Source organism: Sinocyclocheilus grahami, unplaced genomic scaffold (assembly GCF_001515645.1).
Source record: "Sinocyclocheilus grahami isolate Dianchi unplaced genomic scaffold, SAMN03320097.WGS_v1.1 scaffold234.1, whole genome shotgun sequence".
NCBI lineage: Eukaryota > Metazoa > Chordata > Actinopteri > Cypriniformes > Cyprinidae > Sinocyclocheilus > Sinocyclocheilus grahami.
This window is the reverse complement of record NW_015505413.1, coordinates 2,074,704-2,091,967: the sequence shown is the minus strand read 5'-3', so window position 1 is coordinate 2,091,967 and position 17,264 is coordinate 2,074,704. Positions and strand designations below refer to the sequence as shown.

At 36.6% G+C, this 17,264-nt stretch overlaps 2 protein-coding genes across 2 annotated transcripts; both read left to right on the top strand.

Annotated features, from left to right (window-relative positions):
- The first annotated feature begins 373 nt into the window (after window positions 1-373).
- Window positions 374-1,129, top strand: LOC107597691 (oligodendrocyte transcription factor 3-like). The gene has a single exon (XM_016288853.1). The coding sequence runs from the start codon at window positions 374-376 to the stop codon at window positions 1,127-1,129; it is 756 nt and encodes a 251-aa protein (XP_016144339.1).
- Window positions 1,130-7,169: 6,040 nt separating this feature from the next.
- LOC107597646 (BSD domain-containing protein 1) lies at window positions 7,170-15,698 on the top strand. The gene is made up of 11 exons (XM_016288804.1): window positions 7,170-7,226; window positions 7,976-8,033; window positions 8,856-8,972; window positions 9,138-9,305; window positions 10,629-10,683; window positions 10,776-10,891; window positions 10,991-11,059; window positions 12,095-12,182; window positions 12,357-12,767; window positions 13,321-13,424; window positions 14,613-15,698. The coding sequence occupies exons 1-11, from the start codon at window positions 7,216-7,218 to the stop codon at window positions 14,643-14,645; spliced, it is 1,230 nt and encodes a 409-aa protein (XP_016144290.1). The 5' UTR covers window positions 7,170-7,215; the 3' UTR covers window positions 14,646-15,698.
- Window positions 15,699-17,264: the final 1,566 nt, after the last annotated feature.

The window sequence follows — 17,264 nt, the reverse complement described above, 5'->3', positions numbered from 1 at the left end:
ATTGCAGTTTGTGTGTCAGTGCGCATATGTGTGTTTTGTGGAGGTGGGGTGTATACAATGCTATTGGGGCAGGAAAGGGGTCTGTGGGGATGAAAGTGTGGCCCCTCTGTCATTGGCTCTGAGCCTAATGTCACATTGTGCATCTCATTGTGTCTTTGTGATGCTGAGGAGTATAAATACAGCCCTCTCAGTGTTCACACACACACACACACACACACACACACACACACACTCATTCCTTCTGCAGACCTACGAACTGAGTTCTCAGAGAAAGAAGCTGCGTCTTTGGTTGACTTTTTAAACTTTGCGCAAGTGGATTGTTCTTGAGAAGATTGCAAGCTCTCAACCAAGACTTTGCGGAAACAACTTTAAGATGGATTCTGATGCAAGCTCCACATGCAGTCGGTCTTCTTCACCCGAGCTGGCTGTGGACTCCAGCTTTTTCTCCAACAAGGTGTTTCAGGCTTACTGCGCAGATAGAGAAACGGGGCAGCCCAGATTTGAAAAATCACCACAGAGCACCGGATCCGGCGGAAAGAGCTGTGCACGGGCCGATCTCTCCAAAGACGGCCTGCAAGATCTACGTCTCAAAGTGAACAGCCGTGAGCGCAAACGCATGCACGACCTCAACCAGGCCATGGACGGGCTCCGTGAGGTGATGCCCTACGCGCAGGGCCCGGCTGTACGCAAGCTGTCCAAAATCTCCACCCTGCTGCTCGCCAGAAACTACATCCTCATGCTGTCCAGCTCTCTGGAGGAGATGAAGAAGCTAGTAGGTGATGTTTATGGAGCCAGTGGTCAGAGTCACTCGGCTAGACGGGTTCTACTGCAAACTTCGGTTGCTCCGGCATCCCAGTTGCCGCTGCTCTCGCTTGCCCCATCTCTGCACTCTCTGGTGGGCAGCACTTCCCAGCACACCTCCACACCGATGGTGGCCCAAGCCCCTCATTCTCCACCCTCGGCTGGCTATCTGGGTTTCCCTGCTCCACCTCTTCCCACCCTGCTGAAAGACCCTCTGCATCTCTCCAGCGGCTACAGGCATTTCCCTGGCATGCCTTGCCCCTGCTCCCTCTGCCAGCCTCTCCCTGCTTCCACAGCCAGCCTGCACAGCCTCTCCATGGGGAAATGATTCAGGTGAGGCCCAGGCTCAAGGATGGAGTAGGCCGAAGTTAAAATACGGACTCAAGAAGAACTGAAAGCATCTGGATGTGTTTCTAGATGTGTTGTAAACTTTGTAAATGTCCTGTACAGAATTTATTTTCTAACAAGCTGCTGCTATTTTTATATCAAATAATGTTTTGTACTGTTATATAGCGTTTTTGAATAGTCACTGTATGAACATATGTGCTTGTATGTTCTTTGTAGCAAAATGGCAATTGAAAACGTATAGTTTTGTTTCTTAAATTAAACATCTGTTATTATAATGAAAAATACCCTGATTTTTCAGTGTCTTCATTTGATCATTTGAACAATCTGTAATATTTCAAAGAAGTGCACCTAGTTCAAGGAAAAACAGCCGTCGTACCTACAATGACTGTGCACTGTGTAAACAATGAGTGACGTATACGCGCGAGAGATCACTTCCGGCACTTGAGTAAACTACGCCAGAGCGCGTACACACCTCACGCACCGGATGACGTGCACTCGCTCAAAGACAGCTGGACATAGTGGTGTATTAGAGGTAAAAAAGGATATAAATACTGTTCGGTTTCTGGCACAAACCGATCGTTTCATGTCTTAGGACATCAGTGTGTCATCACGAGCCGCAGGGTTTAATTTGGATTTGTCTGTGCATGTTTTTTTACTCTCATAGATTTTGTTACCATTGCCATCCATTATACGACTGATAGACTGCAACGGTTGGAGTTAAAAATCATCATATGTGTTCTACTGAAGAAACAAAGTCACCTACATCTTGGATGCCCTGGGGGTAAGCAGATAAACATCACATTTTCATTTTTGGGTGAACTATCCCTTTAAAGTGCATTCAAGCTCAAATCCCATGACCTACTAGTTTTGATATAGGAATATTAGGCATATTTGCAGATCTATTGACTTAAGTTCAATGCAGCATTTTTAAAAATCACTATCAAAGCAATTTTAATTTTTTTTTATATATTATAAATAAGATTTAAAGATTACACAAAAGATACAAATTAATAATGATTAAATAATATAAAAATAATACAAATTGTATATATACAGTTCTATAATGTCAATGTTTTTATTTTATTTTATTTATTTTATTCTATTCTATTTAATTTTATTTACTGTAGTTTGCTTTGCAACTATGGAAAACAATGCACCATTTTACTCAGGAGATTTTTAACCCTATCCATATTTTATTATTTTTATTTATTTATTTATTTTCTCCCTGGTGGAGTTCAATGGAGATCAAATATGTACTAAAGTTAAACCTTTTAAATCATTTATTTTAAAATGGCCAGACTGGCATTGCAAGACATTTGTTCTTAATTAACTTGCTTGTTCAAATAAAATTGAACAACAACTTTTTTACTTAAAGATTTTACTTTAAATTGTTGGAAATCTATTAAATAATTCAAGAACAATTACTAAATATGAATTTAAAAAAATCTTCCAACCCATATTAATTTAAATAAAGCTGATATAAATATAAAAATAATGAGCTGCTAAAATAAAAAAATGGCAGCTGCTCATCTGTTCTGAAATCATGTGTCAGTGTTTGTATGTGTCAATGTGTTTCATGATATATATGAATCTAAAATGAGTCCATATGTTTTCATCCAGCACCATTACCGCAATATTGCCCGCACCATGTTTATGGTACAAGGGCATCATTTCTGCCCTCTATAAAATGCTGCCTTTGGACTGAACCATCTGTACCGAGACTAGTTAATGTATGAAAAAGAAAGGCAGCCAGACTGCTCGGAGCCTGGGGCCTACTCTCAGCCATCAATCAGAGAGAGAGAGACGCAAGCTGTCGCCAGGTTGGCGCGTCAGCATTGTGCAGCACACGCAGGGGACAGCCAGCGCTTCTTTTCATGTTACTGCAGGAATATTTGTCACTGTCCAATAAAGCTGTGATCATATTCAGGCCGTCTTTGCTGGGAGTCGTTTTCATGAGAGGCTCTGACAGCTGTGCACACCATCATTTGTTAGCTGGAGAGATCATTTGACTTTTTGGATCTTCTGATATGACCAATGGTTAGAAGATGTGAAATATTGGGCACAATGGCATCAGAAATAAACCAGGACAGTGACAAAATGCACTTTGATATTTATTATGTTGGTAGCAAATTCCGCTGTTCTGTTTCTGTATTTATCTAAACTGATACTTTCATTCAACAAGGATGTGTTAAATTAATCAAAAGTGACATTTATAATGTTTCAAATGATTACTATTTTAAATACAGTTCTTCTAAAGTTTCTATTCATTAAAGAATCCTGAATAAAATGTATCATGGTTTCCACAAAAATATTAAGCAGCACAACTGTTTTCAATATTGATAATAGTAAGAGATGTTTCTTGAGCAGCAAATCAGCATATTAGAATGATTTCTGAAGATCATGTGACACTGAAGACTGGAGTAATGATGCTGAGAATTCAGTTTTGCATCACAGAAATAAATTATATTCGAAAATATATTCAAATAGAAAACAGTTTAAACAGAAAACAGTTTTTCACACTATTACTATTTTTACTGTATATGTGATCAAATAATTGCAGCCTTGGTGAGCAGAAGAAACTTCTTTAAACATTAAAAAATCTTACCAACCCCAAATTTCAGTGAGTAGTGTGTGCACTCAATAAGATAATACATGCTATATTTACACGGTATTTAATATATGCATGTAATATAAATGCATGTGGCCTCACCATGCACTAAAATTCAGAATTAACAAGTGCAATTATATAGCCAAGATCAGTTGCATGCCGTCAGTGACCCCTGTACGGAATTTTGACTCATCATGCAGTTCAAGTTTACCCTAATGCACTAGACGTCAGTCACTATTGAAGTCAGGCAAGGCATTCCTTGGGAGGAATAAAGCAGAAATATTTAATTAACGTCTTAGTGTGAAGAACGTTTTAAAAATCGGAAATACTTTTTTCCACTATAAAGAACCTTCTGTGGAATGGAAATGTTCCATGAATGTTAAAACGTTCTTCATGGAACCATCAATGCAAATAAACAGCCTTTCTTTTTAGGAGTGCAGTTTTTAATACATTACTAATAGCAAAGCAGACATTCTTTAAAACAAAGGTTCCTTTTGCAGTGATGCCATAAGCCATTTTTAGTTCCCCAAAGAACCCTTCAATGAACAGTTCTTAAAAGAACCATTTTTCTTAGTGTGACCAACATTTTAAAATCTAAAGAACCTTCTTTGGAATAGAAAGGTTATATGATTGTTAACCATCAATGCAAATAAAGAACCTTTATTTTTTAAGAGTGTATTTCATAATAGTGCCAGTGCGCAGGATGCAAAATGCTACAATCCAATGCGTTTTGTACTTGAAATCTTCATTTGTGGGAAATCCTTTTAAACACACACGCACGCAGTTTGAGACTGTATTTCTCAAGAACTAAATCAAGCGTGAAAAATACACATTTCTCCTCGCAGGAATCCCGGGCCGACAACTGAAAGATCAGAGGAGAGATGAAGAGATGTGTCTCCTCTCCTCCTCTGCTCTCCTCAATGTGAGCCAAAATCATCACAATTAAAAGAACCAAAGACTTAAACTACTTCAGTCTGTGTGCATTGAATTTATTTAATACACGAGTTTCACAATTTGAGTTGAATTACTGAAATAAATGAACTTTTCCACGACATTCTAATTTATTGAGATACACCTGTATATATATCATTCATATATATATATATATATTCTAATGTTTTTGAAAGAAGTCTCTTATGTTCTCAAAAGCCTTATGGAATATTGTTTTTTTTACTGTATTTTTGATCAAATAAATGCATATTTGTTAAAAATTACAGTAAAAACTAATATTTTAAAATATTATTACATTCAAAATAACTATTATAGATTTTTTTATATTTTTTTCTCAATGGTTTTAGAAGAAGTCTCATGCTCAACAAGGCTGCATGCAGCATTCAATGTTTTGTTTTTTTTTACTGTATTTTTTATCAAATAAAAGCAGAAAATGTAAAATTGTGAAATACCATTACAAGTTAAAATGACTTTTATATATACGCAGATTTCTTTTGTAAGAATTAAAAAAAAAAATGTTCTAAGGTTTTTTTCTTAAAAGTATTTTGGTTACCATAGCTGCATGCAGTGTGCAATATTATTATTTTTTTTACTGTATTTTTGATCAAATAAATGCACTTGAGATAATGCATTTAATTGTGAAATATTATTACAATTTAAAACTACTGTTTTTTTATTTAAATATATTTCAAAATGTAATTTATTCCTGTAATGCAAAACTGAATTTTCAGCATTATTACTCCAGTCTTCAGTGTCACATGATCCTTCAGAAATCATTCTGACGAGCTGATTTGCTGCTCAAGTAACATTTCATATTGTTATCAATGTTGAAAACAATTGTATACATTTTAAAAATATTTTTAAAATATTTTTTTGGAGACTGATAGATGAATAGAAACTTTTTTGCTGTTTTGTTTTGTTTTGTAGGATTCTTTTGTATATATAGACGAGATACATGTTTGGAACAACAGAAGCTAAAGTAAACGATGACAGAATTTTATACAATTTTCATTTACCCTTCCCCCCCCCAGTGTATTAACTGTATTTGTTACTAAAATTGTAACAGACAGATTAAATCTGTCTTAGATTTAACCATCCAGCCTATAAGTGCAATCTGTTCTGAATGTGACATAGCGGGATCATCTAATCAATACATGAAAACGCCTTCTGCGGCCCTAGATTCAGACTGACAGAGTTAATTAGGGAACCAAAGGTCCCAATTAGTGCGATTGGGGAGCATTTGGGGGACATATTGTGGAACACACGCACATATTGCTCAGGGAGGCTTCAATTAAGAGAGAGGCAGCGCTCACCCGACGGCAACGCTGACCCGGTGACATCCTGTTAAACCTCACTTCCTGCCAGCTGCTCAGTGCTCAGTGACAAGCAAAACACAGCTGGGACGGGGCTCACACGTGTATATAACGTGAGGGGTCCGGGGCCTCAGGTGTGTAGTTAAGCACTCCCATTAAGACTCAATCCATATGGGCTGTTCTGAATTCTAATGAGGTGATAAACTCCTCGTGTCAATTCCATTATGAGCAAATTCATTTCTTGATTATGTGTAGCAAAGTGACGAGACAAACTCTCTCCCATGAGACTTTATGCCATTTATGATATTTTTCCAGTCCTCTAAACCACTAACTAAGATCCTGATTTTGACCAAATGAAGCCCAGAATTCTAGTAAATGTAACATTTCAACATACTTTAAAAAAAGAGAAACAAAGGGGAAAACAGTTTAAAGCTATTATATATCCTTTAAAATCTAAAATGTTTTCTCATCATCCTATTTATTTATCTAAATAATATATAATATAAATAGTACACACACACACACACACACATACACACACACACACTATAATATATAATATATACTTTTATTTATTTAAAGTTCTTTAATTTCATTAAATATAAAGTCAAATATTTGTCAGATAAAATATTCTATACATTTAAAAAAATTGTTCTAAAGATGAGAAATATAGGTTTAGGAAATATGCAAATGGTAGCTACTTTACAGCACTTATATAAATATGTATTTATTTAGTCAGACATTTTTTATTCATTTTACAAGGATATAAATTAATCGTCATTATTTATAGTTCTTAAATGAAAAATAAAGTCAAATATTAGATTTTTTTTCCTGACACACACATATAATATAGGCCTACCAAGTGTACTTCACAGCATTTATTTAATCCATAAATTAGTTTATTGTGCGGTGTGATTATTGCTTTTGTCGGCCCCCTACAGGCTGTCAGTGTAATGACAGGCACTTTCGCGTTTCATCACAAATCTTGATCCTTTGCGGTTGCCTTACTACGCAGTGTAATATGAAAAACGAACTATTTTATGCACATTTTCTCTTTTAGCGCAAGCTACTGGTTTATATCCCTCTTAAACTAATTAATAAATTATCCTCACTTTGTTTAACGCGGTGTTTAGGAATATTATTTTGACGCGCTGGTGAGGTCAGAGTTCAGGCCGAACTGGTCATGCGCTGAAGATGGCAGACGGGTGAGTTTACAGCACATAAATGTTCACTTTGTCGTTTTAATGCACGACATAAATAATATGTTGTCGTTTAGCAACATTAATTTAACTCTAAAGAGTGCACATGCGCATTAAAGAGATGTTTGTGACCTTTTTAAATGATGAGTTTTATTGGCGGATGTGAAGGAGGAAGTCAGACGGGTTTGTTTACAAAAATATCACACAGTCATGAACAAAAACACGCATGTTACAGCCATCGTTATTAATTGTAACATTCATATAAACCCATCTAATATGACATAAACAGGGCATAGATCATGTATATCACAGTAAAGGGCTGAAATGGCATGGCCAGATTTTGCTTTCGCCTAGAAACACACAGCGTCTCCCTGACATGCTGCTTCAACACTGCGGTTACTGAAACCACGCCTTCTTTCTTTGCGTGCACATTTGGGCGGCATTATGCAAATATTTCCACATAGTGAGGTAGATATGTGGGGGCGTGTTAGAACGAGCCGTTTTAGGGGGGCGTGGCAGAGTCTTAACTTTGATAAAGAATATCTCTTTGGTTTTGAGACTTTAGTCTTTGCAACTTCAGGGATCTTATCTATGCACAATCAGCTTGTAACACTCCAAAGAGAAAGGGAAACTTGAAATCTCATCATATGACCCCTTTAAGTTATAGAGATCTAAGGATACTGCATAACAGAAGTTACCCGCATGTATCATTTGTGATAGTTACTAATGACTTGAATCATGTGTGATGATCACAGAGAAGGAGGATGGTGGGGAGGCTGGCTGACACAAAGCTTCCAGGCCGTCAAAGACAAGGTGAGACAAATCCAGACCATAATCCAGATCAGATCCAGTGTGGACGTATCATATGGATAATGCTGAAGTGTTTTAGGAATCTCTCAGCAATGTGTTTGGGAAAAGCAATGATTGATCTGTGCTTATAAGCAGTGGTAGAAGTTGTGAAACCACTAGTTAGATGGTACGTTTTTACATTCATTTTAAATTTAATTAAAAATGATTCATTCACACATTATCAGTATAATAATGTGAGTGAAACAGTTAAACCGAAAAACCCAACATACATTTTTAGTGTTTATATGTGCCCCCTTTTGCTTTATGATTATTTTTTATGTAATAACCTTTGTTTCATTCTTAAACTATGTTTAATTCCAGGTTTAGATGTAAATGCATCTAAGATTTTTAATGTGGGGTCAAAATGTAGATCAAATCATTTTACTGACAGCTGGATGTAGTCATAATTAGTACATTTGATTTCTTGTGTAATATTTTGTACAAAATGATTGTTGACACGTAATGTGTTCATTACCATGCATCAAATGTGGTTTCAGTCCTGCCTAAATTTGTGTTCAAATGAATTTGAATGAATATTTAACTTTTATTTTTATGATTATAATTTAAAAAAATAAAACACATTAGTGTTGTTCATAAAATTAATAGTTACATGAACATTTAATAATAATTTACGGAATTTTTGTGTCCATTTGGTTTTAGTATTTGTATTATTTATGTGAATATTTCTTGTTTATTTGAATGAATATATTTTGAAACGAATATGAGTGCTCATGAAATGAATATTTATATGAACACTAATCATAAAATGATGGGTTGTCTCAAAAGTCAGCTGAGGCGTATGAGTTTATCAAACGGGACCTGACAGAATTCTCCAGCGTGGTCCAACATGACACGGCATGCTCCGTTGTTGCAACAGCGAGCGCCATTAAGAGCAAACTGGCAGTAAGGAAACAGTTTTACAACACACCAAAACAATGTTAATGCTTACCTTCTTACCTCGTATAGTCTTCAGTGCTAAAGCTAGACATACCACCCCCTTAGTTTAGTTTATGCAGATGCAAACCCTAGCCACAAATGATAGTTTATATGCTATTTTGCTTTTTTTAGGTTGAAAGTTCATCAGAGGCCACGGAAAAGGTGAAGAAGGGCATTTCGAATATTCTGGGTGTGATCACAGACACTTTGGCCCCTCCCCCGGACAAGACCATCGACTGTGACGTCATCACGCTGGTAGCCACTCCGGCAGGCACAACAGAGGTGTATGACAGCAGCAAGGTCAGCCACATCCACATAGGTTAAAGAAATAATATATAAATAAATAATAGGTTAAAATAAATACATGCATATAGTGTTGTCACGGTACCAAAATTTCAGTATTCGGTACCAATACCAGTGAAAATCCACGGTTTTCGGGTACCAAAGCAAAACACAAAAACATACTAATTAAAAAATTTGACTATACTTTCATTTAATCCAAACTGTGTACATATTTAATTTTTAAAGGGCTTTTAAAACCTTCTAGAGTTATTCAGCCAAGAATAACAAATAACTAAATTATCTAAAAAAAAAAAGAAAAAAAAAAAGCCCAGAACGGCTTTTCTGACTGATATGACACAAACAATGTTAACCATTTCTACATTCTCTTACACGCATATTTTAGATTCACAATTCATTTAAAAGCTTCTGGTGTGTAAAAATAGTAAATATCATCATGTCCTCCTGTTTTTTTTAACCCTAATAAAAGTTATAGGAGCATTAAGTAGTTAATAACGAAACTTAATTCTAATGCTCATTATATTAGCATTAGCCGCGCTTATGGTAACGATTAACTACTCTAATAACAGCGTTCATTTCAATCTGACATTCAAATTAAAATATTGAATAATATTCATAACAGAAGCGGTGTTTCCCACAGACTTGCACTCAGTATATATATATATATGCAAATTCATTCTCTGCCAGCAGGAGGCGCTTGTAGAGCGGGAGAGATGGTGGTTTCCCCAGTAACGCTTTAATCAAATAAGCACTGCGCTCACAAACGCTGCTCAGGCATTACAGGCAAGATGAAATGAAAATGACATCCATAATTTTCTGAAGACAGTCGGTTTCTTATAAAAACACCCGCACCGGGTTTCGACTTTGACACGTGCAGTGCTCATGTTTATTCAACAAAATCAAAGCCTTTTGGAAAATCTATTTGTGGCGTTGAGTTTTGATATTGTGGCGGGCGCCACAAATAAATCAATGTATGGGAAACACTAAGAAGATCTAAATATAACAAATTGAACTTGAACTCTTTCATTTGATCCGGGTGTCTGTCTTTAAAGTGTTTTGTTAGTTTGATGTGTTTCCTCATTTTGAGGTCGCCACGTCTCAGTGCTTTTATGAAGAGAGCGCATCTGTGCACCTTTCGGATAGCGTATCAAGAACCGCGTTGACCGGGGACTCGGTACCACCGGTACTTAAAAAAACTTGGTACCATAACGTTTTCATTTTTTTTAGTACCGACTTGGTACCGAAGTACTGGGTCTTTTGACAACACTACATGCATACATATTTACATGTATAATTAAATTCATATACTGCATTTCCTCTCAGGCTCGACTCTACAGTCTTCAAGCAGACCCTGCTACATACTGCAATGAGCCTGACGGTGTGTAAATGCTTCATGTTTTCTCTATATCTCAAACACGGATGTGTTTTTAAGAGTTTTAAAGAGTATTCCATGTATTTTTCTCTTTCCAGGCCCTCCACAACAGTTTGATGCCTGGTTGTCCAGTTTCACACTGGAAGAGAGGAAAGCCGAGATCTCTGAACTGCTGGTCAACAGCCCCGCCATAAGAGCTCTTTATACTAAAATGGTATGATGCAACCTTTAATGCACTTCCTTACTGACCACGATTCATCTGTGCATGTTATTTCACATAATAAATTAATTCATTTGCTTGTGTTGGCGTCAGGTCCCGGCAGCAGTGGCTCATTCAGAGTTCTGGCAGCGGTACTTCTATAAAGTGTTCCAGCTGGAGCAGGTACAGCAGATCTGTGTCTAATACCGACCCTTGAGCTGAAATCAGGCTTATGAGCTTATCTGAACACACACAGCTCAGATGCTCAAACAACATAATGACATCAGTATGAGTCACAGGAAACTTACCAGCACAGCACTTTCTTTTGTTGAGGTTTTATATTTGTTCTAGGTGTGGTATCAAACAAGCATTCAGTTAGTTGAAGATTAACATGGTAGCACCATCTGCTGGTCATGTGTGTATATGCAATTGGTTTGCAGGCTTTAGTAGAGGTCTGCACGGGCTTGAAGCCCGAACCCGAGATCGTCTGACCCGACCCTAGCGGCACAGTTACATTTAGAGACCGAACCCGAAATCTTTTTTTTTCTTCCTCACAACGAATAGCCAATTTAAAAAAAAAAATGCTGTATTTCACAATTGCATGCAACGGTCAGTAAACAAATACATGTAAAGAAAGAGAATCATTAAGGCTCGGCCAGTTCACAAGGCAAAAGAAAAAAACACTTACCAGTTATGAAAGTTTATGAACATCAGGTGCAGCGGTCACATAAATTCTGCAGAGTCTCTGAATGGTTGTATACGACAAGACAATAATTCTTCCATCGCGCAAATTCTTTCTGTTTTCTTTTGATTTATTTTATTGTTACTTGCTACGTGTACTGTGTTAAGCTAACTGAGACTTGTTATAGCACTTGCATATCATTGTTCTTTTGTTGATTTTGATTGCTTCCATTGTCCTCATTTGGAAGTCGCTTTGGATAAAAGCGTCTGCTAAATGACTAAATGTAAATGTAAATTTACTCACCCTTACGTCATTCTTAAACTTTCTGTAAATCACAAAAGCTGGTCAGTAAAACAGTTCTGGGTCTATATTTTCTAGTATGAGGATACCAATTAATACGACTTTTGTTTTAATAAGTTGTCATTAATGTCTATGTGGTGGCATTTTAAGGTGATGTACAGCTCCCTTTAATGTGACTATATTTATAAAGTGGCACAGTATCTTGTACCTTGTTTATCTAAAATGTGTGTTTGTAGGAGGAGGCCAGGAGAGTAGTGCTGAAGCAGAGAGCAGAGCAGACGGATCATTCTGAGAGTCTTGGTTGGGAGGAAGAGGACGAAGAAGGTTTGGCTAAAATTCGCATAATTTAGTGCAATTTATTTGGATTTTTAGTGGAAAATGTCAAGCATACTAGCTAGTTTAATCTTGCTGTTTATTTGCCTTAAAAGGCAGCTCACAAGGTTTTAGAGCAGAGCATTTGTGTTCCTTTATCACCATCTTTCTTCTGTCTTTCTCTAGGTGAGTTTCTCGGGGCCACGTCGTCTTCTCGCTTAGATTTCACGCCGCCTGTCGAAGAGGCATGTGTCCCTTCGGTAACAATAGATGCCACCCCTGAAAGCTCCTCACCCTCTCAAGTGGTGGTTTGCACCAGCAACGTAGCATCTGACGTCACTCCCTCCGTAAGCAGCGACAGCGTCAGCTTCCCCACCCAGATCGAGAATCAAGCGGACTCCGTCACCATCAGAGTCACGCAACCATCGCCCGCTGCAGACGAGGTCTCTCAGAAACTCTCAGAGGCCAGTCTACAGGAGACATTCCCGGAGGAGCGACCCTCACAGACCACCAGAGAGGACGTAGCTCAAGACCTCCGAGTGTTTGAGCTCAACTCAGACAGCGGCAAATCCACACCCTCCAACAACGGCAAGAAAGGTGAAACTGTTTTTGAATAAAGAAATAGTATTTTTTTTTTAAACATCAAAACATAGCATTTGATCAAAAGTGACAGTCTAAACATTTATAATGTTACAAAAGATTTCTATTTTAAATAAATGCTGTTCCTTTGAACTTTCTGCTCATCAATCAATCCACAAAAATATTAAGCAGCACAACTGTTTTCAATATTGATAATCAAAAATGTTTCTTGAGCAGCAAATCAGCATATTAGAATGATTTCTGAAGGATCACGTGACACTGAAGACTGGAGTAATGATGCTGAAAACTCAGCTTTACATCACAAGAATAAATTACATTTTAAAATATATTCAAACAGAAATGTTATTTTAAATTGTAGTAATATTTCACAATATTACTGCTTTTACTGTATTTTTGATCAAAGAAATGCAGCCTAGATGAGCATATAATCTTTAAAAAATAAAAACAATAATAACCCCCCACCAACTTTTAAACCGTAGCACATAATTTGATATGAATGAAGTATTGAATTCTGATGTTATGTCTGCACTGTGTGATTGTGCACATGTAGGTTCGAGTACAGATGTCAGTGAAGACTGGGAGAAGGATTTCGATCTGGATATGACCGAAGAAGAGGTTCAGATGGCTTTGTCTAAAATAGACGCGACAGAAGAGGTTTGTTCTTCACGATCAGTTAATCAAGTAGAAATGCTGAAGATCTTTACACCATGTTTAGAAATAATACTATTTTACTTCCTATTTTCTGGCTGTGATTGGACAGTGACTAGACTGTGTTATTTTCTTCATTTGGTAGATGCCTTTATCCAAGATAAAGAATTTGTTTCACTGAGTTTAGATGTCTTGTGCATGTTTATGCATGACCAGTTCAAAGTTCTGGTTTTAGCTGATTAATCTATTGATGTGCGAGTAGGATGCCTCTTATAGGATGTTTTCTGCGACTCACAAGTCAAGTGACCTTTATTTTTTATAGTGCTTAATACAGATTGTTTCAAAGTAACTTCACAGTATAAAACAGAAAAAGAATAGAAACGATCATGCAAACTTCATCAAATATGAGGCATATTCAAATTCAATAGTGTCATTATTCAGCTCCAGACAGTTCAGTTCAAAACTGTTTAAAGTTCATCAGTTATGGAACGAGTTCAGCGATAAGCAGCTTTGTTGAAGACAGCAGCATCTCAACTCAGTTCAGTGTTCAATAAGTGTCAATGTTGCGAGATTTGTCAATTATGAACAAACTAGATTCAGCAGTTCTACAGAAGACAATAATGTCATTATTCAGCTCGATTGGTTCGCAGTAAATACTGCTCCATCTTTGCAAGCGCTGTGAGTGAGCTGCTTATAACATGGTTAATACCAATATTGTTATTAATATTATTGTTTTAGATTTTTTTTTAATATTTGCATGACTTTATATTGATATTATGTTATACAATGGTAATATTTTAATTTTCATATTTTTTTATTTAGTAATAATAATTATTATTATTAGTCATATTAACATAAAGACAAAAATAAATAAATCACATTTTAAATCACAACCGCAGTTTTAAACAGAAAAATATCGAAATTAGATTATTTTTTTTGTTGTTGCCCAAATCGTGTAGCCCTAGATGTTACTCATTATTAAATGTTAATCAAAACCAAAGTTTTATTTAACTACGTTTCTTTCTTGCAATGTGGTTATAAGTTTGTCTGACCACCTCCAAATGGTTTTTGAGTGAATCGATCACAAGACATTTCGGATTTTGTGCTGTCCATTTGTGATGTGATCATCCGAGAGGAATGGCAATACCAGGTGCAGTAATAAATTCAGTTTTCATTATTTTATTTCTTTACCAGTTGGCAGATGAGGACTGGGAGAACTGGGAGTGAGAATCTGGTGGAGGGAATTCTGGTCCGATATCGACGCGAGAAGTTGCTGTCCCCAAAGTGAACCATGCTTAATATATATAACTCATAGTCTACGGCCACACCTGCTCATTCAACCAGTCCAGTGAGCGGGTCGCCTCCTGCGAATGAAATTTACACGCTAGCTAAGCAGCTAGCAGTCCACCAAGCAGTGATGTGAAGTATGATGAGGTGATCTGGTCTCACTCTGGCTGTCCTAAAAAATAACCTGCGGTGAAACACTAAGACTGATCAGAGAAAGCACGTATCCGTTAATGAGAGGTCATCTCGCAATGTCATTTGTACCTGCCGTATGTACATTAATGTTATTCTTCTTTGGAGATTTCAGTGGGAGAATGCAAATTAACTGCCGGGGCTCCTGATTAGCTGTAATCTATTAAGCTGTTCATCATTCTTATAGGATTAGAAAATAATCCTTCACATGAAAAATATATGTAAGTTATGTTTCTTTTTTTTTTTTGGCATATAGGCTTCTTTTTTTAATTTAGCTTCTCTTGAAATGCTAACACCTTTAATCTTATGCAAGTTATTCTAGCATTGAGAATGGAGATGGAGAGATGCTTCATTCATTCTGCTGATGCTCCATGGCCTTGTTCAGTGTTGTGTGGAATGAAAAAAATGTCATGCAAAAATGACAAAAAAAGTACTTTCACTAAATGCACCTGTTGTTCCTGTGCTGTCCACTTTATTTCCCTGTCCTTGTCTTCATCTTCTCATAGACTGAAATTGTAATTGTGATATATCGGTGCTTAGCATTTCATCCAGATGGTCATGGGTCACTTGGCTTACTCTAGGTAATATAAAGATCATTTGAGTGTTATTTGACACTTAAATAACACTTTGTATCAATATAGGATTAAACTGCAGGCCTATATTTCGGGCGTTTTTTTAAGGTAAGGCTCATCTTTTGGTGAATACAGCCTCCAGACTGACTCATATCATCTAAATCTCTTGCATGCTGCATCTCTACAGTGTTTCTCTAGACCTTTACTTTGATCATAATCATATAGACATATTTAAAAAATGGGTCTCAAGCTGTCAATACTTTTTACAGTTATATTGTCCTCTATTTTTCCAATGACCATTAAAAGCAATATCATGCAAATTGGTGATTTGTTTGAATAGCCTTTTTTTTATTTTTGATAATTTAAAACCACAATGTTGTTCTATATTGTACATACTTGGAAGACTGAATATAGCATGCAACTCACTTTTATGCTACCTGTAATTTTGGGTAAACGGTGTTTAATGTGACATGTATTTTAAACCAGTGCAAGAAGCATTCAGAATTAAGTTTAATTTTACGGCAGTACTGCACTGTGCTGTTTTATTTTTAAATATGGTCACAATTACACATTTTCACGGACAAATCCAGTAATTTCAATAGAATTCCCCACACAGATTTCACAACGGGTTCAAGCTAGTAGTCACTCAAATTCATTTACCAACAGAAAGCTGCTTGGTTTGGTATTTCTTAAGGCTTTGTTTGAAAGTGACTTCTGTGAGGTGTGCTTCATACATCGATACACTATTAACAATAGACTAATTTAGTTAATGTGAACGTTTTGCGTGTTGTGATTTATGTATCAGATTGTTACAATGGAGACCATTTGAACTGTTTTTTAAGGCTCAACTTCACATTTAGTTGCTTAGAAACATAATGGGTTTTCCAAATGAGCTGTCAGGAAGAAGACTGAACTCTTGGACTTTTACAGAGATATGATGATGATGAAGACTCCAATAGTCAAACTCCATAAAACATAATCACACTCTGAGCACAGTAAAACACACTACAGGCACACACACCGAAACACAGGCTACTTCATAATTTTCATTTGTCTGTGTTTAACCCAGAGATGGTGAAAACAGCGGCTGAAGTCATCCATCTGACGCATAGAAGAACACTTAAAAATGGCCTGGCCAGAGGCTTACTTTAAAAAAAGAGACCCACATCGCATTGATCTGGCTATTAAACTATTCTAAATCTAATTTAGGTATTGATTGTGCCGAAACACTTAATAATATTCAAAAGGCTGGGTTTGCCTTGCAGGCACCTGCTGCGACTCTGGAAACAGGGAGATGATGACTTGCGATCTAAATATACCTTGAGGAGAAATCTTTAAGCATACATTATTAAAACATAAGCCTCATTTATTTTAGTTGCTTTAATCAATGCAGCAGACATTGGCTGCAATACATTTGAAATGTAGTCTGAAATGAGAGTTTAAACATAGCAGTTTCTTTTAGGGACAGCAGATGGCAGACTTGTCCCAAACCTGTGGTTAAAGCAGAGCAGGTCCAGTGCATAGCATTCCCCCCCAAAATAAACAGCTTTTTAGTAGTTTATATAAGTGATATTAATATTTCCCCCCTTTGTTTTAAGTTATGACTTGGTGCTTGGTTGATAAGTTTAATTTCAGCTTAGTTTCTCAGTTTACAGCTTACTGATGTTAAGATTTGACTGTCTTAGTCAAATCTTGACTAAGACAAAGATTTTACTGTACCAATATTTTAAATTGGCCTTTGAACTTAGCTTTATTGCATGGCAAAAAAAAAGTGTTACCTTGCCAAAGCACTGACAGA

Bases quoted from the DNA above. Each gene is read 5' to 3' on its own strand.
- LOC107597691 (XM_016288853.1), top strand. From the start codon at position 374: ATGGATTCTGATGCAAGCTCCACATGCAGTCGGTCTTCTTCACCCGAG.
- LOC107597646 (XM_016288804.1), top strand. The intron at 8,034-8,855 runs GTGAGACAAATC...TTGTCTCAAAAG, and splicing joins TCCAGGCCGTCAAAGACAAG to TCAGCTGAGGCGTATGAGTT. The intron at 13,425-14,612 runs GTTTGTTCTTCA...TTTCTTTACCAG, and splicing joins AAATAGACGCGACAGAAGAG to TTGGCAGATGAGGACTGGGA.